Below are 19036 nucleotides of genomic sequence, written 5' to 3' on the forward strand. Positions count from 1 at the left end.
TATCTTTTAAAAAAAATTCCAGGAATTTGTTGTAGTTTATTTTACATATATTAAAATAGGGGTAAAATGGGTACAAAACAGTTTTTAATTGAAACATTGGTAAAAATTGGGGCAGAAAAATCTCAGAAAAAACACTTTACATGTGGAATATGTTAGGAGTTCCGATTTCTGATTAGGTTTAATGTCCCTGGCATGTATGATGAAGCAGAATCTGTGCAAGTCTAAGGCACATTTTCCCAAGTTGGTACTTAGCGAATGTTTGGGCAATCGCTGTGCTGACGGAAACAATATATACAGAATGTATGAACATGACATCTGCACAAAACAAGCCAGGTTTATTCACCTTGAAATCATAAAAGAAAATTGACAACTAAAGCATCACCATTTTTTGTCAAATATTTACCATTAAGACTGTCGGCGTTAAGGCAGTGTTTTACAAAAGACAGTACTGTTGCATGAAGTCACCTCTGCAATCAACAGAGGCTGTCCAGCAAAGCACAGCGCTCTGACAAACTCATTAACAGTCATTCTGCGCTCTCTTTATTAAAGCGTGTGTAAAAGCCACATAAATGGATTGCTTGCCTCTCAGTTCACTTTCTTGTTTTAGTTTAATGTGTCACTTATATTTCAGTATGTTCTTTTATTGTCAGCGTGAACATGTACCTCAATGCGCAGTATTTGCATTGCTATGCATCGTCTGCCTCACTTGACCCACCAGCTGTTTTTGCTTTTTGCTTACTTTGAAACATTTGTTTTCTTTTAAAAATTCATAAACTGATTTACGTTCTCTCTCCATTCCCCATCCACTAAAAATATAATATTTGTGTCAGTATTTCAATTTAGTTTTTGATCAAGCTAGTAGTTAATACGCCCAGCAATTGCCAAAATAAACTGACTTGAATTGGCCAATATAATCAGGTGATATTATTAATGTGTTTGCGAAGTGACAGAGAACCACGTTTGAATGTTATTTGTTCCACTGACATCTAAATGTCTGCTGTATCCACCTAGGATCAAGAGTAAGACTGTTTATTACAATGTCGGAGTCAAAATGAAACAGCATTTTAATCAAAATAATGTGCATTTCCTAGAAAAAAGTACCGGGAAAATACTGAAAATTGGGTATTAATCAGTAAAAACCAACGTCCAGTAAAATAAATACATACATAGAATCCTGTAATTTTCTGGTAAAATTCAGAATAAACCGGAAACGCGAAAAACTGTATAATGTACAAAATAACGTGTTCCTACAATACAGTGACGGTGAGGAGCACATTAAAAGAATAGCAGTGAGCAAGCTTGAGACAGTACTTCCTGCAAACTGGCACCTAAACATACCTCTGCAGACTTTCAAAAACAAAACTAAACCATTAGCCTCTTATTAGGCTATGAACATTCCAGATTTTTCTAAAAAATATACGAAAATAAAATGTAAATCTGCCATAACACTGCCAATAGGCTGCAAGGCCATTACTGGCAGCCAGGACAGTTCTAATTGGTCTTTACGTTTTTTTTTCTTTTAAACTGCTATGAAGGTACAGGTGATTATTTCTTAATGCCTATCTCTAATTACTTCAGGGAGGTAGATTTTACCTTTGCACATCTAAGACACACAAGTGTTTGACAAGTGCAGTAGTGTAAATAATTAACCTAAAAAATGACAATATATATTATGTCCGCTTCACTAGGGAAGTATCTGTATACACAGACACATTATACTGAAAAGTGCTTGCAAAATTGTACACATTCTTTAAAGTTTTAAAGTGTAAAATAAAAATGCAATCTAACAAGATGCACTGTTAAATGACCTTTATCCAGGGCTATGTTTGCACCCAAGCAAGACATGAATATACTGTGCATTTGTACTGCAGTTATGGAACACAATATTTTGGCGTAGCATCTTCCTATGAATGTTTTTTTTTTTTTTTAGCATGTACATACACAACGTCAAGACTAGTCAGAACTATTCTGTCATGTCTAGTGCCTCTCATTTGACTCAAAGAAAATACTGTAGTAGTGTAAAATACTTTTCTTCTTCCTAAGGCTAATTCTCTTTTAAAATTAGCTTGACAGGGGTTTCATATACTAAGCTGTCATATTGTATTTGTCCTCTCAACAAAACTAATATTTCATAGCTGGGATTAAGCTTGGAGCTTAATTAAAGCTGCATGTAACTTTGCCCGAAAGTGAAGCAATGCTTACTGTGAGGCATACTATCCCAACCGGAAATTTACTATGAAATGTTAGTAATTTCTTTCCATGTTTTATGATCAAGACAAGCTGGCAAATAAAATGAATATGTTACGAGCTCAATCCTTTAAACCAATTTCATTTTCTAACCTGCATAAATATGCTCTTGTATATAATAAAAGTGCTATAATATCAAATTACAATGCACTCTTTCTGACTGATTTACAGGACTTAAAAAAAAAAAAAAAGTATTTTATAAGCAGCACAGGATGAGGAATAAAAGAAACTAAATCATTCTCTCATCTTCAGAAATTTAAGCTAATTTAAATTTCATATAGCAGGGCCTCAAAATTGATTGGAGGGAATCAGAAGCTGGTGATTAGCTGGTTAAACTGACAATATAATACATTCTTAATATAAGAACAAAGGAATTAATCACATTTTTCAGGTAAAAAAAATGTTACTGATATATGTGATAAAACATGTATTTTCTACAGCTTTACAAACAATGGACCATTACTGTACTGAGCCTTACATAACATGCCTAAACACAGTATCATCTCAAATCTTCCCAAAAACACTGCATTGGGTCCAACATTGTTGTTGGTTCTTACTATTCTTATTTTACCTTCGGACACAATAGGGTCTATTTTATCTAAACAGCGGTGGGCTTAAATACTACTGCTATACAACCCGTGGACCTCTTTTCTATTACTATGTTAAGGTTATCAGTAAATCATCCAACCAGATGGATAAATGCAGTGTATACGTATAGCCGTATTTAATTCACCTACTGTATGAAATCATAAAAATAGACCAATACAAGTACATTTTTGAAATTCCACTGCTTTTCAATGATCCTGTTCCATTTTTTGCAGTGTGGACAGAAACAAATAGTTGTCATATTTACTGCCCTTTTGCAAGGTCATTTTTCTGTCCTTTTTAATATATTTAGTGGGCAGACATAACATATGCATTAGGTTTTCTACTTGCACAACAGCATGCCTCCTCCTTTTCACATGGCTATTTGTTATCTCTATAAGCACCTAGAACAATGCGAACAGTTTTTTTGTTTCTAGCTTGGATGGGGAAACAATGCTTGTTAAACCACGGGATTGTGGCCCAGATGAACCAATCTAATTTTTTCCCTGTGGGTTCTGAAGAACTAAGCATTATTGTTGGTCATAAAGACAATGTGCCCTAAAATACAGTATTCTACAGTATTCAGGAGCCTTGAGCTTGAAGCTACAGTGCTTGCTTATAACTTAGTATTTTAATAATGACAAGTTCAATTCAATGTAAGGGCATTCACCCCTAATATTCATGGAAAATACACCCTTGAAATTGTCTGAATGTATTCAGAGTTACTAAAAGTGTCACGTATATAGGGACTCCATTTCCTGCATCATCACATTGCCTTGAAAAGTTTGTTTGTGTGTATGTGGGGGGGGGGGGGGGGGGGGGGGGAGGCAAGTGAAGGCTTAGGCCCAAGCAAGCCCCCAAACATTCCAGAAAAGGTCAGTATCTACAGTTAGTACTATAGGATATATTAACAGACAAAAAAAAAAAACAACAAAACAGATGGGGCAGCATCAGCTTCATGGCTCATGTGAAGAACTGCAGTGCTAACAGGCCAGCACTTCGCACACCATAGGAGGATGCTGACAGATGCTGGATGTGGAACTGTTAATCAATCCAGCGCCCCTCTGATGTCAGGCAAGTGCTTCGTCTATAGGGCTATGAACTCTGCTCCCACTGGATAGCCAGCTTCTTATCATTCATAATGAGGTTCTTGAAAAACCAATGAGAGGCATGTCCTTAAGATTAAATGCAACTCGGGCACAGAAAGCACCAGCGTACAGTATGCAGTGCATACGGAGACTCCAGATCAAAAAACAGCAGCATGAAAAGAAAATGAATTTGCTTCTGAGGTTTCAAATGCTGTAACAAGTCAGAAAGTAAAAAGGACATTTAAATGGATCCGTCTGAATATCCACTAAAACCCACCTGTCATGGACTGATAGATAAGCAATTCCTAGAGCCCTTCAAGCTTCACTTCACCATTGTAACATTCAGGTGCTTCAAATACAAAAGGAAACTGAAATGCATATTCTCTCTTAAAGGTCAAGTGGTCATCAACATGCAGGCTAAGGTTTTTGCCAAATTGCATGTTTATGACAGCGGCTGACCTTTCAAAAAGAAAACATTTTGCGCCCGAGACAATTCCACCAATCCCAAGATATATAAAGAATAATGCTAAGTGCTTGGTTGTCTCAGGTCAGCAATTACTTGTATGACTTGAGAACACCATTTATGATTAATACCAGGATTCAAGGTATTATATGCTGTAAATATTTAATAAATTCTTGACTTAAAAATAAAGCTTAGACCCCAGTAAAAAGAAAGAAAACTCAGGGTTTTAGAGGATTTAGAAGTAAATTCTGAAATGATCACCACCATTCATCCAACTGATCTGTAATTTAACACAGCAGTAACCTAAAGAACAGTTTGTTGTTGGAAATGGACATTCCTACTTTCAAAGGATTCTTTATTTCTATAGTGTTACTTCCGTGTCAATTATGCGAAAATCGAGGTAAAACAATCTTTCGAAATTGGGTTATACTATGTAATAAAACAAAAAATGACCATTAGCTGAGTTCTGAATGCAGCGGAAGTCATAAATACATACAAGTCAACAAAAATCAATGCTAGCGCAATCCATTTAATTTCCAAATGTACAAATCAATGTTACAACATCAATGAGCAGGTCAGGTTTTTCTGAGATTCTACACATGGTATGGAGATAACAATGCAGAGAGCTTAGCTCTAAGGAGAGAGGAAATCAGAAAAGAAAATAATAAACACTGAATTTCACTCGGATAATTTTGCAGTTTGACCCTATAAATATTAAATCATAGCAGTGATATTTTCTAGAATATATCATTAAAAGATATTATATGGATCCAGTTACTGGTTGTCATACAGTATATTTTCTTTTGTTGCAGATATATGCTGAACTAAAACTAATACAGTAGTAAAATATTGGTATGGCAACAAGACCAGTAACAGTCTGCCGGTTTAGCTTATGCTACAGCTCCGGGATACAAGAGAAACGTTCCTGTATAGTGACAAGAATGGTTAATTTGTCATTGTACGCCTTTGAATTCACATGCTTTAGAGAATTATTGTTTTGTTTTTGTATTCCTGTCGCCTTGGTTAACATTTTCATTGTTACATTCTGTCACAGATCTAGCCATTTAAGATGACTACCACTTGTCAAAATAATATGCATTGTGTGTGAAACTAAACAAGTCAGCATGTGACACACACTGTGTGTACAGACACACACACACACAGTACCAGTCAAAAGTCTGAGTACACCTGCTTGAAACCAGGTTTTTCATGATTATCTATGCTTTTAACTGTATAAACTTGTCTATAAACACTTAATATTTCACTATATGATACATGTACTTATGTAAGCTGATAATCATAAGTGAATTGAATTCAAAAAAGTAATTTTTAAATGAAAATGTAAATCTTCTCAATTTCAATGAAATGGTCATCCAAAGAAAGGAGATTTCAGTCTGAAGCCCAAGTCAGTTAAAAGTCTGAAATGTGTATCACACGGTGTTAGAACATTGGCCTGAGTATAAAAGTGTCTTTGTTAGATGTTCTCTGAGTGAACTAGCATGTTACCTAATTAACCTTTTGTCACCAATTATTGTTAACAGTGAGGGTTCATGATTACTATAAATATAGGTAGCATAGGCACAAGTTTGTCATTCCTGAATGTAAGGGAGCAGAAAATGGCAAAATACACTCAGTTAAAGAAAAAAGACAGACTGTAATTACTTTAAGAAATTAAGGTCATTCTTTAAGACAAATCACAAGAACTTTGCAAGTGTCTGTAACTGCTGTGGCCAAGACCATCAAACGATTTGAAGAAACTGGCACTCATGAGGATGGATCAAGGTCAGACAGGCCAAGGGTGACCTCAGAATCAGAGAACAAGTTCATTCGAGTCACAAGTCTGCGAAACTGGCGATTAACTGCCCCTGAAATACAAGCTCAGCTAAACGCTACTAGAAGTACAGATGTTTCAGAAGTGGAACATTTGAGGAGTAGAAGTCAGTCTTATGGACCGATGAGTCAAAATTTGAAATATTTGGGTCCAACCGCCGAGTATTTGTAAGACACAGAGAGGGTGAGCGCATGAGTTCTGCATGTGTGGTTCCCACTGTCAAGCATGGAGGAGGCAGTGTCATGGTCTGGGGTTGCTTTTCTGGTGACAGAGTTGGTGATCTTTACCAAGTTCATGGCAAGTTCAACCAGCATGGCTATCATAGCATACTTCAGAGGCATGCCATTCCATCAGGATTACAGCTAGTTGGGCAGTCCTTCATTCTTCAGCAAGATAATGACCCAAAACACACCTCAAAGTTGTGCAAGAACTAACTGGTGAAGAAGGAAAGTGAAGGACAACTCAATCTAATGACCTGGCCTGCCCAGTCTCCAGACCTCAATCCCTTAGAACTTGTATGGGACGAACTGGACAGAACAGTCAAAGCAAAGCTACCCACAAGTGCCCTACATCTGTGGGAATTGCTGCAGAAGAGCTGGGAAGACATGTCGGGCGATTTCCTGCTGAAACTTGAACTGAATGCCTCGTGTTTGTGAGGCTGTTATTAAAGCAAAGGGTGGCTATTTTGAGGAATACAAGATTTAGAGACAATTTTCAATTTTCTTGAATATTGTTTTGATACTCCTTATGTTTTGTATATTGCAACATGTGTTTTCATTTTCAAGTGTTTGCAGAAACGTATATGACAGAAAACATTGTCAATTATGAAAAAAACCTAGTTTCCAGCAAGTGTACTCAAACTTTTGACTGGTACTGTGTGTGTATGTATGTCTGTGTGTGTGTGTGTGTGTGTGTGTGTGTATGTATATATATATATATATATATATATATATATATATATATATGAATATGTTTGCCGATGACAGCCTATGCACAGGCTGGCTGTAGGGGACCAGGAACTGAAACCACGCAACAGCAGACTGGAGTATGAGACGCACTCATTCGCATATTTATTAAATAAAATAAAAGGTTTAAACAGAAAACAAAAAGGCACGAGGGCCAAAACAAACAAACTGAACAAACAAGTATCGTGCTAGTTTAAACTAGCACTTTGTTGCTAGATTTGATGATTTTTTAATTTACTTGGTGACAAAATAAGTGACAAATCTAGCAACTTTCTCAGCTGATCACAGCTACAGTCTGAGAAAGTAGCAGCTAAAATTCATAATCATAAAATCACTATTTGTTAAATGAAAAAAAAAAAAAAAAAAAAAAAAAAACACATAACAGTGCATTCTATGGCTCCCTTCCCAGCATCATTAAAAATTATCAGGTTACTCATACCAAAGATTCTATGTTCATTATACGTAAAGTTCCTATGCAGAACATACAATGCAACTTTTGCAAGGCGCGAAATGACTGCTAAATGCAGTCAGGCATGCAACGATGTATAGCAGTTGAGCTACGTATGGTACAGTGTGTGCATTGGTTAAAAACACATTAGCTTTCTACAGTTACTTTCATAGCTGTCTCAGTCTGACAAAATGTCTGAAGAAAAAACATACAATGTTGAGAGGAGTAGCTGTCACTGGAACAATTCAAGGGCTTGGCTGAAACCTTTGTAAGGAAATCCATCAAAGGATTTCTGCAGTTACTGTAAAACCAAAATCTTGGCTAAGGTTAGTGACATTAAAAACACACAGCCTTACATCAAAGCATGTACAGAAGGCTCAGACTTTTACCAACCTCAAGGCAAAAAACACTCACTTCAAGCCTATCGACAAAGAAAGTGCAGTACTGGCACGAAAAGCGGAGGGCAAACTTTCACGTTTATTGCAGAACATTGTTCTATACCGACATTGTTCATCTGATGGATGTGTACAAAAAAGCATTTGCCAACTCAAAAACAGCTTCTAAGAACTCGGCACCACACAAAATGCACACAGATCGTAAAGGAGCACTCTTTAAAGAGGCAATGCTGAGTGACATAGGCGTAATATATAGTGGTATATAGTTAAGGACGATTTATGGAAACTTTTGATAGTGACATTGGTGACGAGTCTTGAAAGTCGATTTAGCGAAATCTAGCAACTTTTGGGCGGTTCTCTGACATCTTCCTGCCTCGAGGAGTTGGCAACACTTCAATTTTTACTTTAGTTGAAGAAAGGCACTTGGATTTTTCTTGGAAGGAATGAATTGAAATCATGCACCTGAAAAGAAGGCTATTCTGAAGATATCAAAGTAATTCTAAAGATTTTTATGTGTCTTACTTGTAGTGCATAGTAGCACAAAGCACTTTAAAACCAGGCAGGCCTCTGATCTGCCAGCTCCAATACATGTAAAGATGAGTGCTAGTAACTCAGCCATGAATGGTCAAATTCAGCACTATATGGATGGACAATGATCATATACTTGGCCTATACAAGAAGATTCTAACAACTCCTGTTCAATATGTTATTCTTTTTTTTTCTGCAGAAATGCAATATGCTGTGCAAAACCACTTGCAAACAGCTATGATATTGTTTCCAAAAAAGCGATGCAGGATTCATCTAAAACAAAGCAATACATGTGGAGCAGTGGATTACTGCGAACATTGCAAGTAACGCTTTAAAAACTATTATGCACATTAAATTGATTACGTCAGTTTAGTAATTAAATATACTGCATAACTGTTTTTTTTTTAATCTTATTCATGTTGATTTGTACCAGTTGGGGGTCAAAGCAAAATAAAAATAAAACTATAAATAAAATGTTGTTTAAAGCAACAACCAATCAAGAGAAAAACTACACAGGACATTTTAATAAAACGCAAAACAATAACAGCAATGGGTTTCTAAAACACAGATGTAAAAGACAACATTTACCTTTTTCATCCCTATCGAATAATGTTGTTTATATTAGGAAGTAGTTTTATGTAATGCAACGTGTAAAAATGGTTCCACTGCTCCATGCATCCTCTTTTTAAAATAAATAAATAAATAATCCGCGGAGGTCCCGTGTACCAGCAGAACGGGGTTTTAGCCGAGTGTCATTACAGAGGGCAGACCAGCAAACGCTGTTGTTTACGTGAGGATCATCTAAAACATGCCTATTTCAGTGGAAGCTCCTGAGAATTAAGACTTTGTTTTGAAAGCGCATGAGTATTTTTTGACATGGGTGCTAAAAGAAAAATGTAATAACTTTTAAAACAGCAAAACTGTAAATAGTTATGATGTTGAGTGCTACTTGCAGAGACATTGCTACATGTTCTACAACACTGATTTTTCAAAAGAAATCGTTTTACGTTGTATTTCTACTGCCAGTACCGTTACTTAATGTTTTGCATGTTAACTTCGTTATTCTGAAATCGTTACACTGGAAAATAATATAACTATGTTGATGCAATATGTAAAAACGCAGCTGTTATGGTTGAAAACGCAGATTTTGAGATGGTATGCTTTTTACAAATGCACATTTTTAAAGGCTAGCGCGACCTCAGCATCTCATTAAATGTTCACGCAAATTAGTTGTGTTACTTTTCTTTCTTGCCGTCTTACTTTAGAAAATAATTGTCAAACATCGATAGACATTCTGGCTTGCTATGTACCTGTAATGCTAGCACAATGCTCTTAATTTGCTGGTACTTCGAAGACTCCTGCACAAATCCTTCAGTAACCACTCACAGGGGGCGGGGTCAGACGGGAGAATGTGAGCTCAATCACATGCAGATTCAGAAAGTCAGACCTCAGGTGAGCAGAGTTCTGTGCTTGATGCAAAAAATAACAAAACAAACAAAAAAAAAAATGCACTGGCTTGTCTGTCGATAGTTGTCAAACGATACGATGCATCGATAAATTGACGTATCTCCTTAGCCGTATATGGGGCACACGGCACAGAATGGGTCTGCAATGAGCCAAGGCGAAAAAGTAGCCTTATCATTTCAGCTTTACTAACATGGATAATAGTCGATTTAAGTATTTGGCCAACTTGAACTTCAGCACATTGGTAAACCTTTTGACTACCTGCAATATAGATAAACTGTATACCAGGTAAATATGGTTTTACATTTTTGCTGAGAAAAGTACCTTGCAGACCATCCCTACTTTACTGTATAAACTATAGACGTTGATTTCAATAACTTTCATATTATACATTTAAAAGGTATCATGAACAGAAAAAAATACATCAGATATGCATGCCTTTAATTTGCCTTGCCAGAATAACCAATTTTCTCTGCTTCCTCTTTATCACAGTGTGCTCTTAAATTTCATGGACAAATACTTTATTACGCTTACCCAGTCAACGCACCTCAGTTCCAGCTCTTTGCTTGTAATTCTCATACTTGCACTCCTTCTGAACTGCAGCCGACTGAAGAAGGCATTGTGAAGTTTTACTTGTGCAACAAAGCTCTGGTTTTGTGCTAAAGGCAAATCTCGTTTCCGTTTTGACTTTTCTTAAGTGTCAAAGCTTAAATTGCAAACCGAGTCCTTTTTCTAAAGAGTTAACTCTCTTGGGAGTTAATGATGTGCTTTTGGTATTCTTTTCCCCAGTAATCTGGAAAAATCTCCAGTCCCTACAGACTGGCACTTCACATCAAAATAAAAATCGAGCAGTCAGACCAGGGGATGGAAACATTCCAGAGACAAAACAGCAGTGAATACAATAAACTATTGTATTATTGTGCTGAAACAGTGGGGAATTTTGTACAGCAAAATTTAGATTTCTACAACATTTTGTATGAACTCATACTTGCAGCAATTGCCTGAGGCTTTAACTATGGGACAAAGGGAGTCATGTAAGAATATGAGGAATGTTGTACTGTGAAACTTTTTTTAATTTTATTTTAAAAGAGATAAAGCATGGGGATATGAATGTAGCGGTAGCAAACATTTAATTTCAAAGGGCTATACAAATAAAACTAATTAATTTAAAATAAAATTAAGAAGTACGAGGATATGACACTTTGACACTACATCCTGTTTTTAATATATTCTATTTTTAATATGTCCCAGGATAATAATAAATAAGGACAAGTAAGTAAAAAACACAGTACAAAACAACTGCTGTGACTGACTGCTCATGAAAAACTATATGCATACACAGGTCCCAAAAATGTAATTATAAAGGTTTTTTTTTTTTTTTAAGAGCAGCATATATGCTAATGTCTCATGATAATCCATCCCAAAGTTCTACTACTATTTTTGTAAAATAAAATAGCCTATGCAGGTACCAGAATTCTCACTTCTAAACAGTTTTAATTAACAAAATCATGGCTTACTCCATGACTGAATGGGCAATTAGGCAAAGCACAACGAGCCCATTGCATACTCTAGAATATTAATGTACATTACTACTGTATATGACACTCTGCACGTGTCACTAAATTAACCCCCAGTTGCCTTGCCCTTTAATGAGCCACAAACAGAAGATGACTTCCTTCCACAGTTGACCTGAACCCCACCCCATGTGTCACTGTTTGGCTATATTAGCTCTTGAAACAGGCCACGCTTCACAAAATGCAAGGAAATGACTGATAAGTATTCCTTTTGCTATTACAGGGATTTCCTCCTGCATATGAACAAAATAGTCTTAGATTTTATAAAATGGGCAGTTAATCTTACTAAAAAATATAAAGTATTAGGACTTCCTTGTGCCTAAAGAACAATGTTGTCGTATGAACCCTACAAGACCTAAATCAGATCATAAGGATCCACCCCCTTTAATAAAATAAACAATAATGCACTGACATTCAATATCCCCTCTAGAGCTCAGTCAATTTCTACTTAATGGAACTGCAGTCGTTGTTCCAGAAGCTCTGTGATTTATTGGGATACAAGTTGTACAGTATTCACTAAATCTGAAGCATTCTCACCAAAGGAGACCAAACAATACTACAGCCATATAACCAAGTGTGGTTTGTTATACATTACTTAAGTTTGTACAAAGCAGGCTAGACCTGGAGGAAGCCATAACAGGGGGAGTTTACAGACTTGAGATTGTAAGCAATTGCAGGTTATTGTGTAAACACCCTATTCCACTTCTCTAAACAGTGCCTGTGGCATCACTGCTGTCTAATACAGTTCCACTAACCCACCCAGCTCAATTTACTGCAAGGGCTTTAAAGAAAATCTTTAGACAGCGTTCCAATAATATGGCCCAGCCTTCCACACTTGGTGACAATCGTTCCTATAAGCCTAATTGCACTGCATTGGCTGACACAGCCTGCTCGCTGGCTTTGGATTAGTGTGCATATTGACTGGTGCCTTTCAATCAATGTCACAATCCTTTGCAGCTGTCCTGAAGTATCTTCTGACTGCACTCAGCCATTCATGTTTCAGGTGCTGTTGCATCCTGGGATATACTGGTAGATGCTCCATTAATATGCTCATTTCACATCCTCTTCTACCTAAACAAAGCCAAGTGCACTAGCTCTTATACACTGTAGTCAGTGGCGTGACACGTCACACAGTTCAGAATGTCAAGTGACCACACCATCTATACCAAATGGTTTATAGGTCCCTTAAAAAACTGTACAAAATGACACCTGTATGGTATTTTGTAAAACTGGGCTGAATCAACTATCCTAGCTTTGACATGAAGTCCAGAGAACAGGCATGGGGTTTTCTTGAAAGACAACTCACCAAAGGAGACCAAGCCCTGTTAAATCGTCACCAAATTGAAATTGGGAATGTTCAAATTATTCTGCCCGGGAACTCTGAAAAGCATGAGGTTACACGATGTGAATGACAGTGGTCAGATCATCACCTAGCCTGTATAATCAGAAACAATACATATCCCACTTCATAGCTAAGAGGTTTATTATCTATAACTGGTTGCATGCTATAGATAATAATTGGGTCTTTAAATCTATCTATCCCTGGTATCATCAGAACGCTTTTGTGGTTGGTCTGCTTACTGTACCACAGTGGTGTTCCATGTACCATGAATAGTTAGTGTATATATTGTGTGCTGCTGTCCCTGGATGACAAGCTCTTTAATTCAGATATGGACCAAAAGAGAAAAAAACACTTGAAAGTGAACCGGCAGGGCAATTTGCTTGTCTGTGAATTTAGAAAGCTGAATCTGGGCTGACTTTAAATGCACACACATGGAGGGTAGATATTAGTGCTGGGACAAATCCTTACATGGAAAATTCACAAATACTGTATTCTAACCACATATTTATTGAAACATTTAACCCTTTCCTCCCAGCCACCAGATTTTATAATGCATTAACTGGCAAACTAAATTGGGTATTTTTGATCCAGGGATATTACCACAATATAAAGAGCATTAACTCATGAGTTACTTAAAGATTTATTATTTGTATAACAGATTACAGTAAAGTGTTGCCATTTTATTGAAATCAATGTGAATGGCAAGATAACGAGGTGAAAACAGTTGATTAGTAAGAGCGATTACTACATTACAAGCAGTGCGTTTGTTATTTAAATCTATGTGAACGCCACATAACGAGATCCAAACAGTTTGCCCGAAATATACATAGTATAAACAATGCCTCTGTTGTTGAAATCAATGGCAAAAGGCAAACGCTATTTGCCTGATATAAACGGCTGCCCGCAATAACTCTGGATGGTGTATATATGGTGGATACTATAGTTCCAAACATAATGAAATACCTAACAGCAGCAAGCAGAAAACAGTGCCATCTATTAAATTATTATTAAAAATATTGGCTTGCTGCAACTTAAGGGTTAAGTAGGTAGGTAGGCTGGTGATTTTGCTTGTTGATTCAGTTCCATGAAGACGTACAAGTTGAACAGTTTGCAGGTATAAAGATAATGTTTCCTGTTTCAGTTTTATTGAAAACATTTGGGCAGAGGTGAACATAAATTGCTTTTGGAAGATATAAGTAGTCTGTCTCGGGGCTCTGGCAAATCCTAAGGGCCCAACACATTAGTATTTGCCAGTTACATGTTCTCCTGCTGCATGCATGACAACTACCAGTATGCATCTGACTAACAGCCTGTAAGAAAACTACATGTACTAGTGAACAGTGCCTTTTATTTAATTTTTTTGAAAAAGTGATTGGTGTTGTAGGCAAAACACCCCAGTGCGGACCCATTAAACCTGGTTAAGCTGAAGGCAATATTATATACCGGTATACTGTGTGTAGTAACTGTACAAATGCACAGGTTATGTAGCTGTCAAAAGCATTCACTTGGGTTCAGTTTTCGGAGACAATCACATACCAGGAATAGCAGTGTCTTCACTCAGAGCCTTTTGACAGCAACTGACAGCGACAGAACCCTGTAATTTTAAACAAGTTCTGACAAAAACTCAACTGAAAAACCACGTGCTAAAACGATCCAAGATTGTATGCATACTAAACGCTGAGAACACATGGCTTATTCCTGTGCATCTTCAACCTATCATTCACTTTGCCTTAGGGAACCAAACTTTCTCTGAAGACACCATACTTTGTCATCACAACTTAATGTTATTTTTAAGGTTGAAAATTAAATAAAAAGAGCCAACATTTCAACAAAAAATGAACAAAGTTTTTGTTGTTGTATTAATGAGTACACTTCCACTTGTTTTGCCAGTGCAGTCTTTCTCATCAATCCTGCTGAAATCTGAAACTCCTTTTTACATATACACCCAGCTTCCATAGCTAACCCCTCCCCACCGACAAAACCATCAGTACCCAATACATAGCTTTATTCATTGTATTGTCTGGTCAACTGATTAGACTTGCCTCTGCATACATTATACTGTAGCTTTGCCAACAGATTTGTGTTTGGTTTTTTGGTGTCCGCGCTTTTTGTAAGACATTCCTGTTGATTAATCAACACGCCCACAATGATCAGCATTCTACATGCGCTTTAAATTGAGATTAAACACGTTCAATCCTTTTTTGGGGGGGACGGGGGACGGGACTTAATATGGAACATTACTACGCCACTGATTCCTACCTTATTCGAATAGGGCGGTTTACTGAGATTTACTCCATCGCGGGTCAGTTTATCTCTGATCATGATCTTTAGCTTCAGTTTGGGGTAAGTGACCAGCTCTTTGGAAGTGCCATGCTGGTGGTTCCTGTTTGTGCCCTGACATCCAGGGCTCCTCTCGACCTTCGCGACTTTGTGTTCAGTATAAGATTTGGCCCCCCTCACTTTGACATCGTATTGCTCCATCGTGTGGCAGGTGTAGATTCCCAGAATGGGGGGTATCTCGGGCTCCAGGGTAAAGTACAGTCCTGTAGCCGTTTCTTTCTCCTCTTCTTTTAACCTCTTCACTGCATCGTGAATTTTTTTCCTGTGATGAGGCAAGAAGACCCCAATAGCATCCAGGTCAGGGTCGCCAATCTGCTTACACACTTCCAAATCATCATAGCCATTATCCACAAAGGATTCTGCATATTGACAGAGCTGGAGAGTCTTCAGCCACTCGTATACGATATTGGTACTCATCATTGCGATTATAATTCTTGCAATGCAGTGCGACTGTTGTAATGTGATTTTTTTTTTTTTTTAACTCTCTTATCGCACGATTGATTTGTATGTATAGTGATTTGGTTATGTCAGAATAAAAAATAAATAAAAAACAAATGAGGTGTGATTTCCCGGTTGGCTATAATGCCTGGGGACAAAATGTTGCCTAATTTGTATCCATCACATTTTGCTTTTTCTGTCCTTCATTTTCAAATTTCGTTTAATTGACAATATCAAATTCAGCAGCTGATAATAAATTACAAATGCAATTTGAAATATTAAAAAACGACTATTCCGACTTGGTCAAAAACAGCCATTTGTCCAAGATAATTTAGAGTATAGAGTTCCGAGTAGTTAGCCTGCATGCATTTGTCCAGGCTAGATGCAGGTAATCCACGTTTTTGGCAGTTCAGAATTATCAACAACGCGTTAACAGCACGAGAATCAACAATTGGTATATTAACATTAACTTCTCCAAACTAGCGTGCGTACACATTTGCTCGCAGTTCACTCATATAAACCATCTTTGAAAAATGCTTTCCTCGTCACATTTTTTTTTTTTTTTCGTTTTCAACATAACACCTGGTCGATGTTGTTATTTTTTTTTTTTTAAAAACCGCCTCCTGTATGCGATTATAGATAAGTGTTGTACATCCAGCCATTCAATGCAATACATAAATAATGTGCTTTTCTGATGCCTTAACTCGTCCACTCACTTTTGTTTTGTTTTCGTAAGCACAATTCAGGTCCCATCCCAAGTTTAGGCTGCAGACAACCATATCAGAAGTTGCACGCTTTTACAAATGTCCTCTTGTCCAGGACTGTCGTTTTTTTTAGTTTTCCACGCCCCCTTTTCTTTTGCTTAATTTCAGGAAAACATTGTTATTCTCCGTTCAACATAAATGAATGCGCTTGTCTCTTTACTCAATTATTATTTGTTAATTGATCCCCGCTTCTTTGCTATTTAGTAACTAAACGCTCCGCGAACAGTAACTCCGCTTGCTCGGATGACTCTTTCTGCATTGGGAGCTGCAAATACCAAACGCATTTCTAAAAGAGGCTAGACAGACTTATCCAGGCTGCACAACGTTTACACTTCCCGTGGTTATGTTTCATCGTTTTCAACTTGTTTGCTTCGTTTTGTTATATCGCTCTTCAGTTTGTTCTGTTTTTCAAGTACGATACTGCCTGTACACTTATTTTATTCAATCCAAACAGCATTGCTCAGTCCACCGAGTTAATTAATGTTCCCGCAACATAAACTTGTTCACAGTAGAAACACAAGTAGGGTTCTTGTGTTTTCCTTAGCTTCAGAATTTCAAAAGTGAAGACTTTGTATTGGTTTGGTATTAAATGTCGTGAATCGGCTCTCCCTTGCCCTCTCTCTAATCTGAAGTTGCTTGCTGTCGGCTCCACTACACTCCCCCAATTACACTGTGGCTGTGCTGTATCCCGACAGAACCCTGGAGATTATACTCTTGCGCCCCCTGTCTGCAACTGCGATAACTACACCCAAACCAAAGAGCGTTCCACTTGCTCCGGGGATAGAATTAGGCGTGTGAGCAGACCGGAGTCGGAAATTATATAACATTAATATTGAAGGTCAGGTGGGTTTAATTTTATTATTTTTTTAAAATGTAAAAAGTCTACATCTTTAATTTTTTGTTATCGATGTCTGTTAACATAAATTCATTCATAGTTATCCCTGTGTTTTCTACCTTATTGCTCGGCAGACGTATTTTGTATAGATTTGCATTTCGGTTGGCACACGATGTTTTCTTTCAGTAGAAACACAAACCCTGACAGCAGCCTTGGTCAAAAACATATTTTTTTAAAACAATATTCTTCCATTCCCCTGATTTAATTTCAACTTTATATGCAATGTACAATACTACTGGCTGCTTTTATTATTACCAGTAGATGGTACTTGTAGTGACTGTTTTATGTTTGTGCAATGCAATGCTTACTTTATAAAGAACCACTGGTGTTGAAGAATGCAAGCCTCCTGGCGTGACTTATAGGATAATATCTCCTACAGTGCTTTAAAGAAAAATACATATAATTCTGCATGTATCCTGTATAGATGCCCTGTAGTTTTTAACAGTTCAATGTATTTGTTACAGTAGTTTATTTTGTGTGTGTATATATATTTTTAATATTATCGATAATTCTTACGGATAAATATATTATAATTATATATGGAATCGTTATTAGTGTATTTCGGACATATTACATATATATATATATATATTATAAATATGCCTATATGCAATATTTTACGGATTATCTATTTAGAATGCCTATTTGGCCTAAAAAGGTCCAAATATAATTTAGTGTAGTTAGCAATAATAATAAAAAGCTGTATAATGGGATAGATCATTATAGACAACCTGTATTACTGTGAAAAGATACTAAAAGTGACTGAACCAATCAAATGTAAAACAGGCCATTTAAATTGCTCTAAATCAACGATTCCTCTGTGAAAAGGCTTTTTTGTAATACAGTATCACAATTATATAAAAAGACAACTTGTTACACAAAAATACCACAATTTCACAATGATATGAAAAGAAAGCAGGTTTAAAATTGACAGTTCTTCTATTGTACCATAACCATCAGAGAACTGTGAAAGTTCTTATACTATACCCAGCACTGCCATATTCACCTAGTCTGAAAACTGATCTATAACTAGACCCCCCCTCCTTTAGTCATGTGATCCCTGACTGCATCTCAAAAAAGGCAGATGACAATACAGGAAAATGAGACAGCTAGTAGGTGATGAAGAAATTAAAATCTCCAGTAAGTAAATGACGTGGCTCGTCTTTTCACATCCATTGAAGGATGGCAGAAAAAGCTTGATCTTCCCAGAACAAAGTGATAAAAGAGGCACAGCAGCCATTAACTGAGTTTCCTGGAGCTAGAGGGAAAAGTAATAGAAAAGGTGTCTGCTATTATTTATTACTTTGTGAGAAGATTGAAAATGCATTAAAAACCTGAGCTGCTTCAGTGGAAAGATGTTTTGTGACACTAAGGACCAAGCTAGCAGCAGTCAGTCAGTTATACGATAACCCTGGTAGTGCGCAATGGTGCTGAGAGCTGCGTAGAGGCAATGGTATTGGAACACAGATTCAGTGTCTGTGATAGGAGGTACAGCATCTAGAACAGAGCGTTGGGTACTGTAGCTTTCCTCCAGTGGAAGAATCTTTACCTCTTCATGGTGTTTGCCATCATGAGTGCTTCTTGTTTCCTTTCGATTTTCTGCGTTAAGGTGGTTTTAGCTAAGCTCGTCAGGTGCCGCTATTCTATTCTAATTGCCTGCCATAGACAG

General features: G+C 37.0%; 1 protein-coding gene across 1 annotated transcript in view; it reads right to left on the minus strand.

The window, feature by feature from the left end:
• The window catches only part of LOC121316947 (SAM and SH3 domain-containing protein 1-like), a 330556-nt gene extending 313442 nt beyond the window's left edge, over positions 1 to 17114 (minus strand). The window contains exon 1 of the mRNA XM_041252344.1: positions 15190 to 17114. Within this exon, the coding sequence (XP_041108278.1) occupies positions 15190 to 15690 (501 nt within the window). The 5' untranslated portion in view covers positions 15691 to 17114. The remainder of the gene's footprint in view (positions 1 to 15189) is intronic.
• Between the last annotated feature and the right edge of the window lie 1922 nt (positions 17115 to 19036).

This window comes from Polyodon spathula, chromosome 6, assembly GCF_017654505.1.
Source record: "Polyodon spathula isolate WHYD16114869_AA chromosome 6, ASM1765450v1, whole genome shotgun sequence".
In the NCBI taxonomy this organism is placed as follows: Eukaryota; Metazoa; Chordata; class Actinopteri; order Acipenseriformes; family Polyodontidae; genus Polyodon; species Polyodon spathula.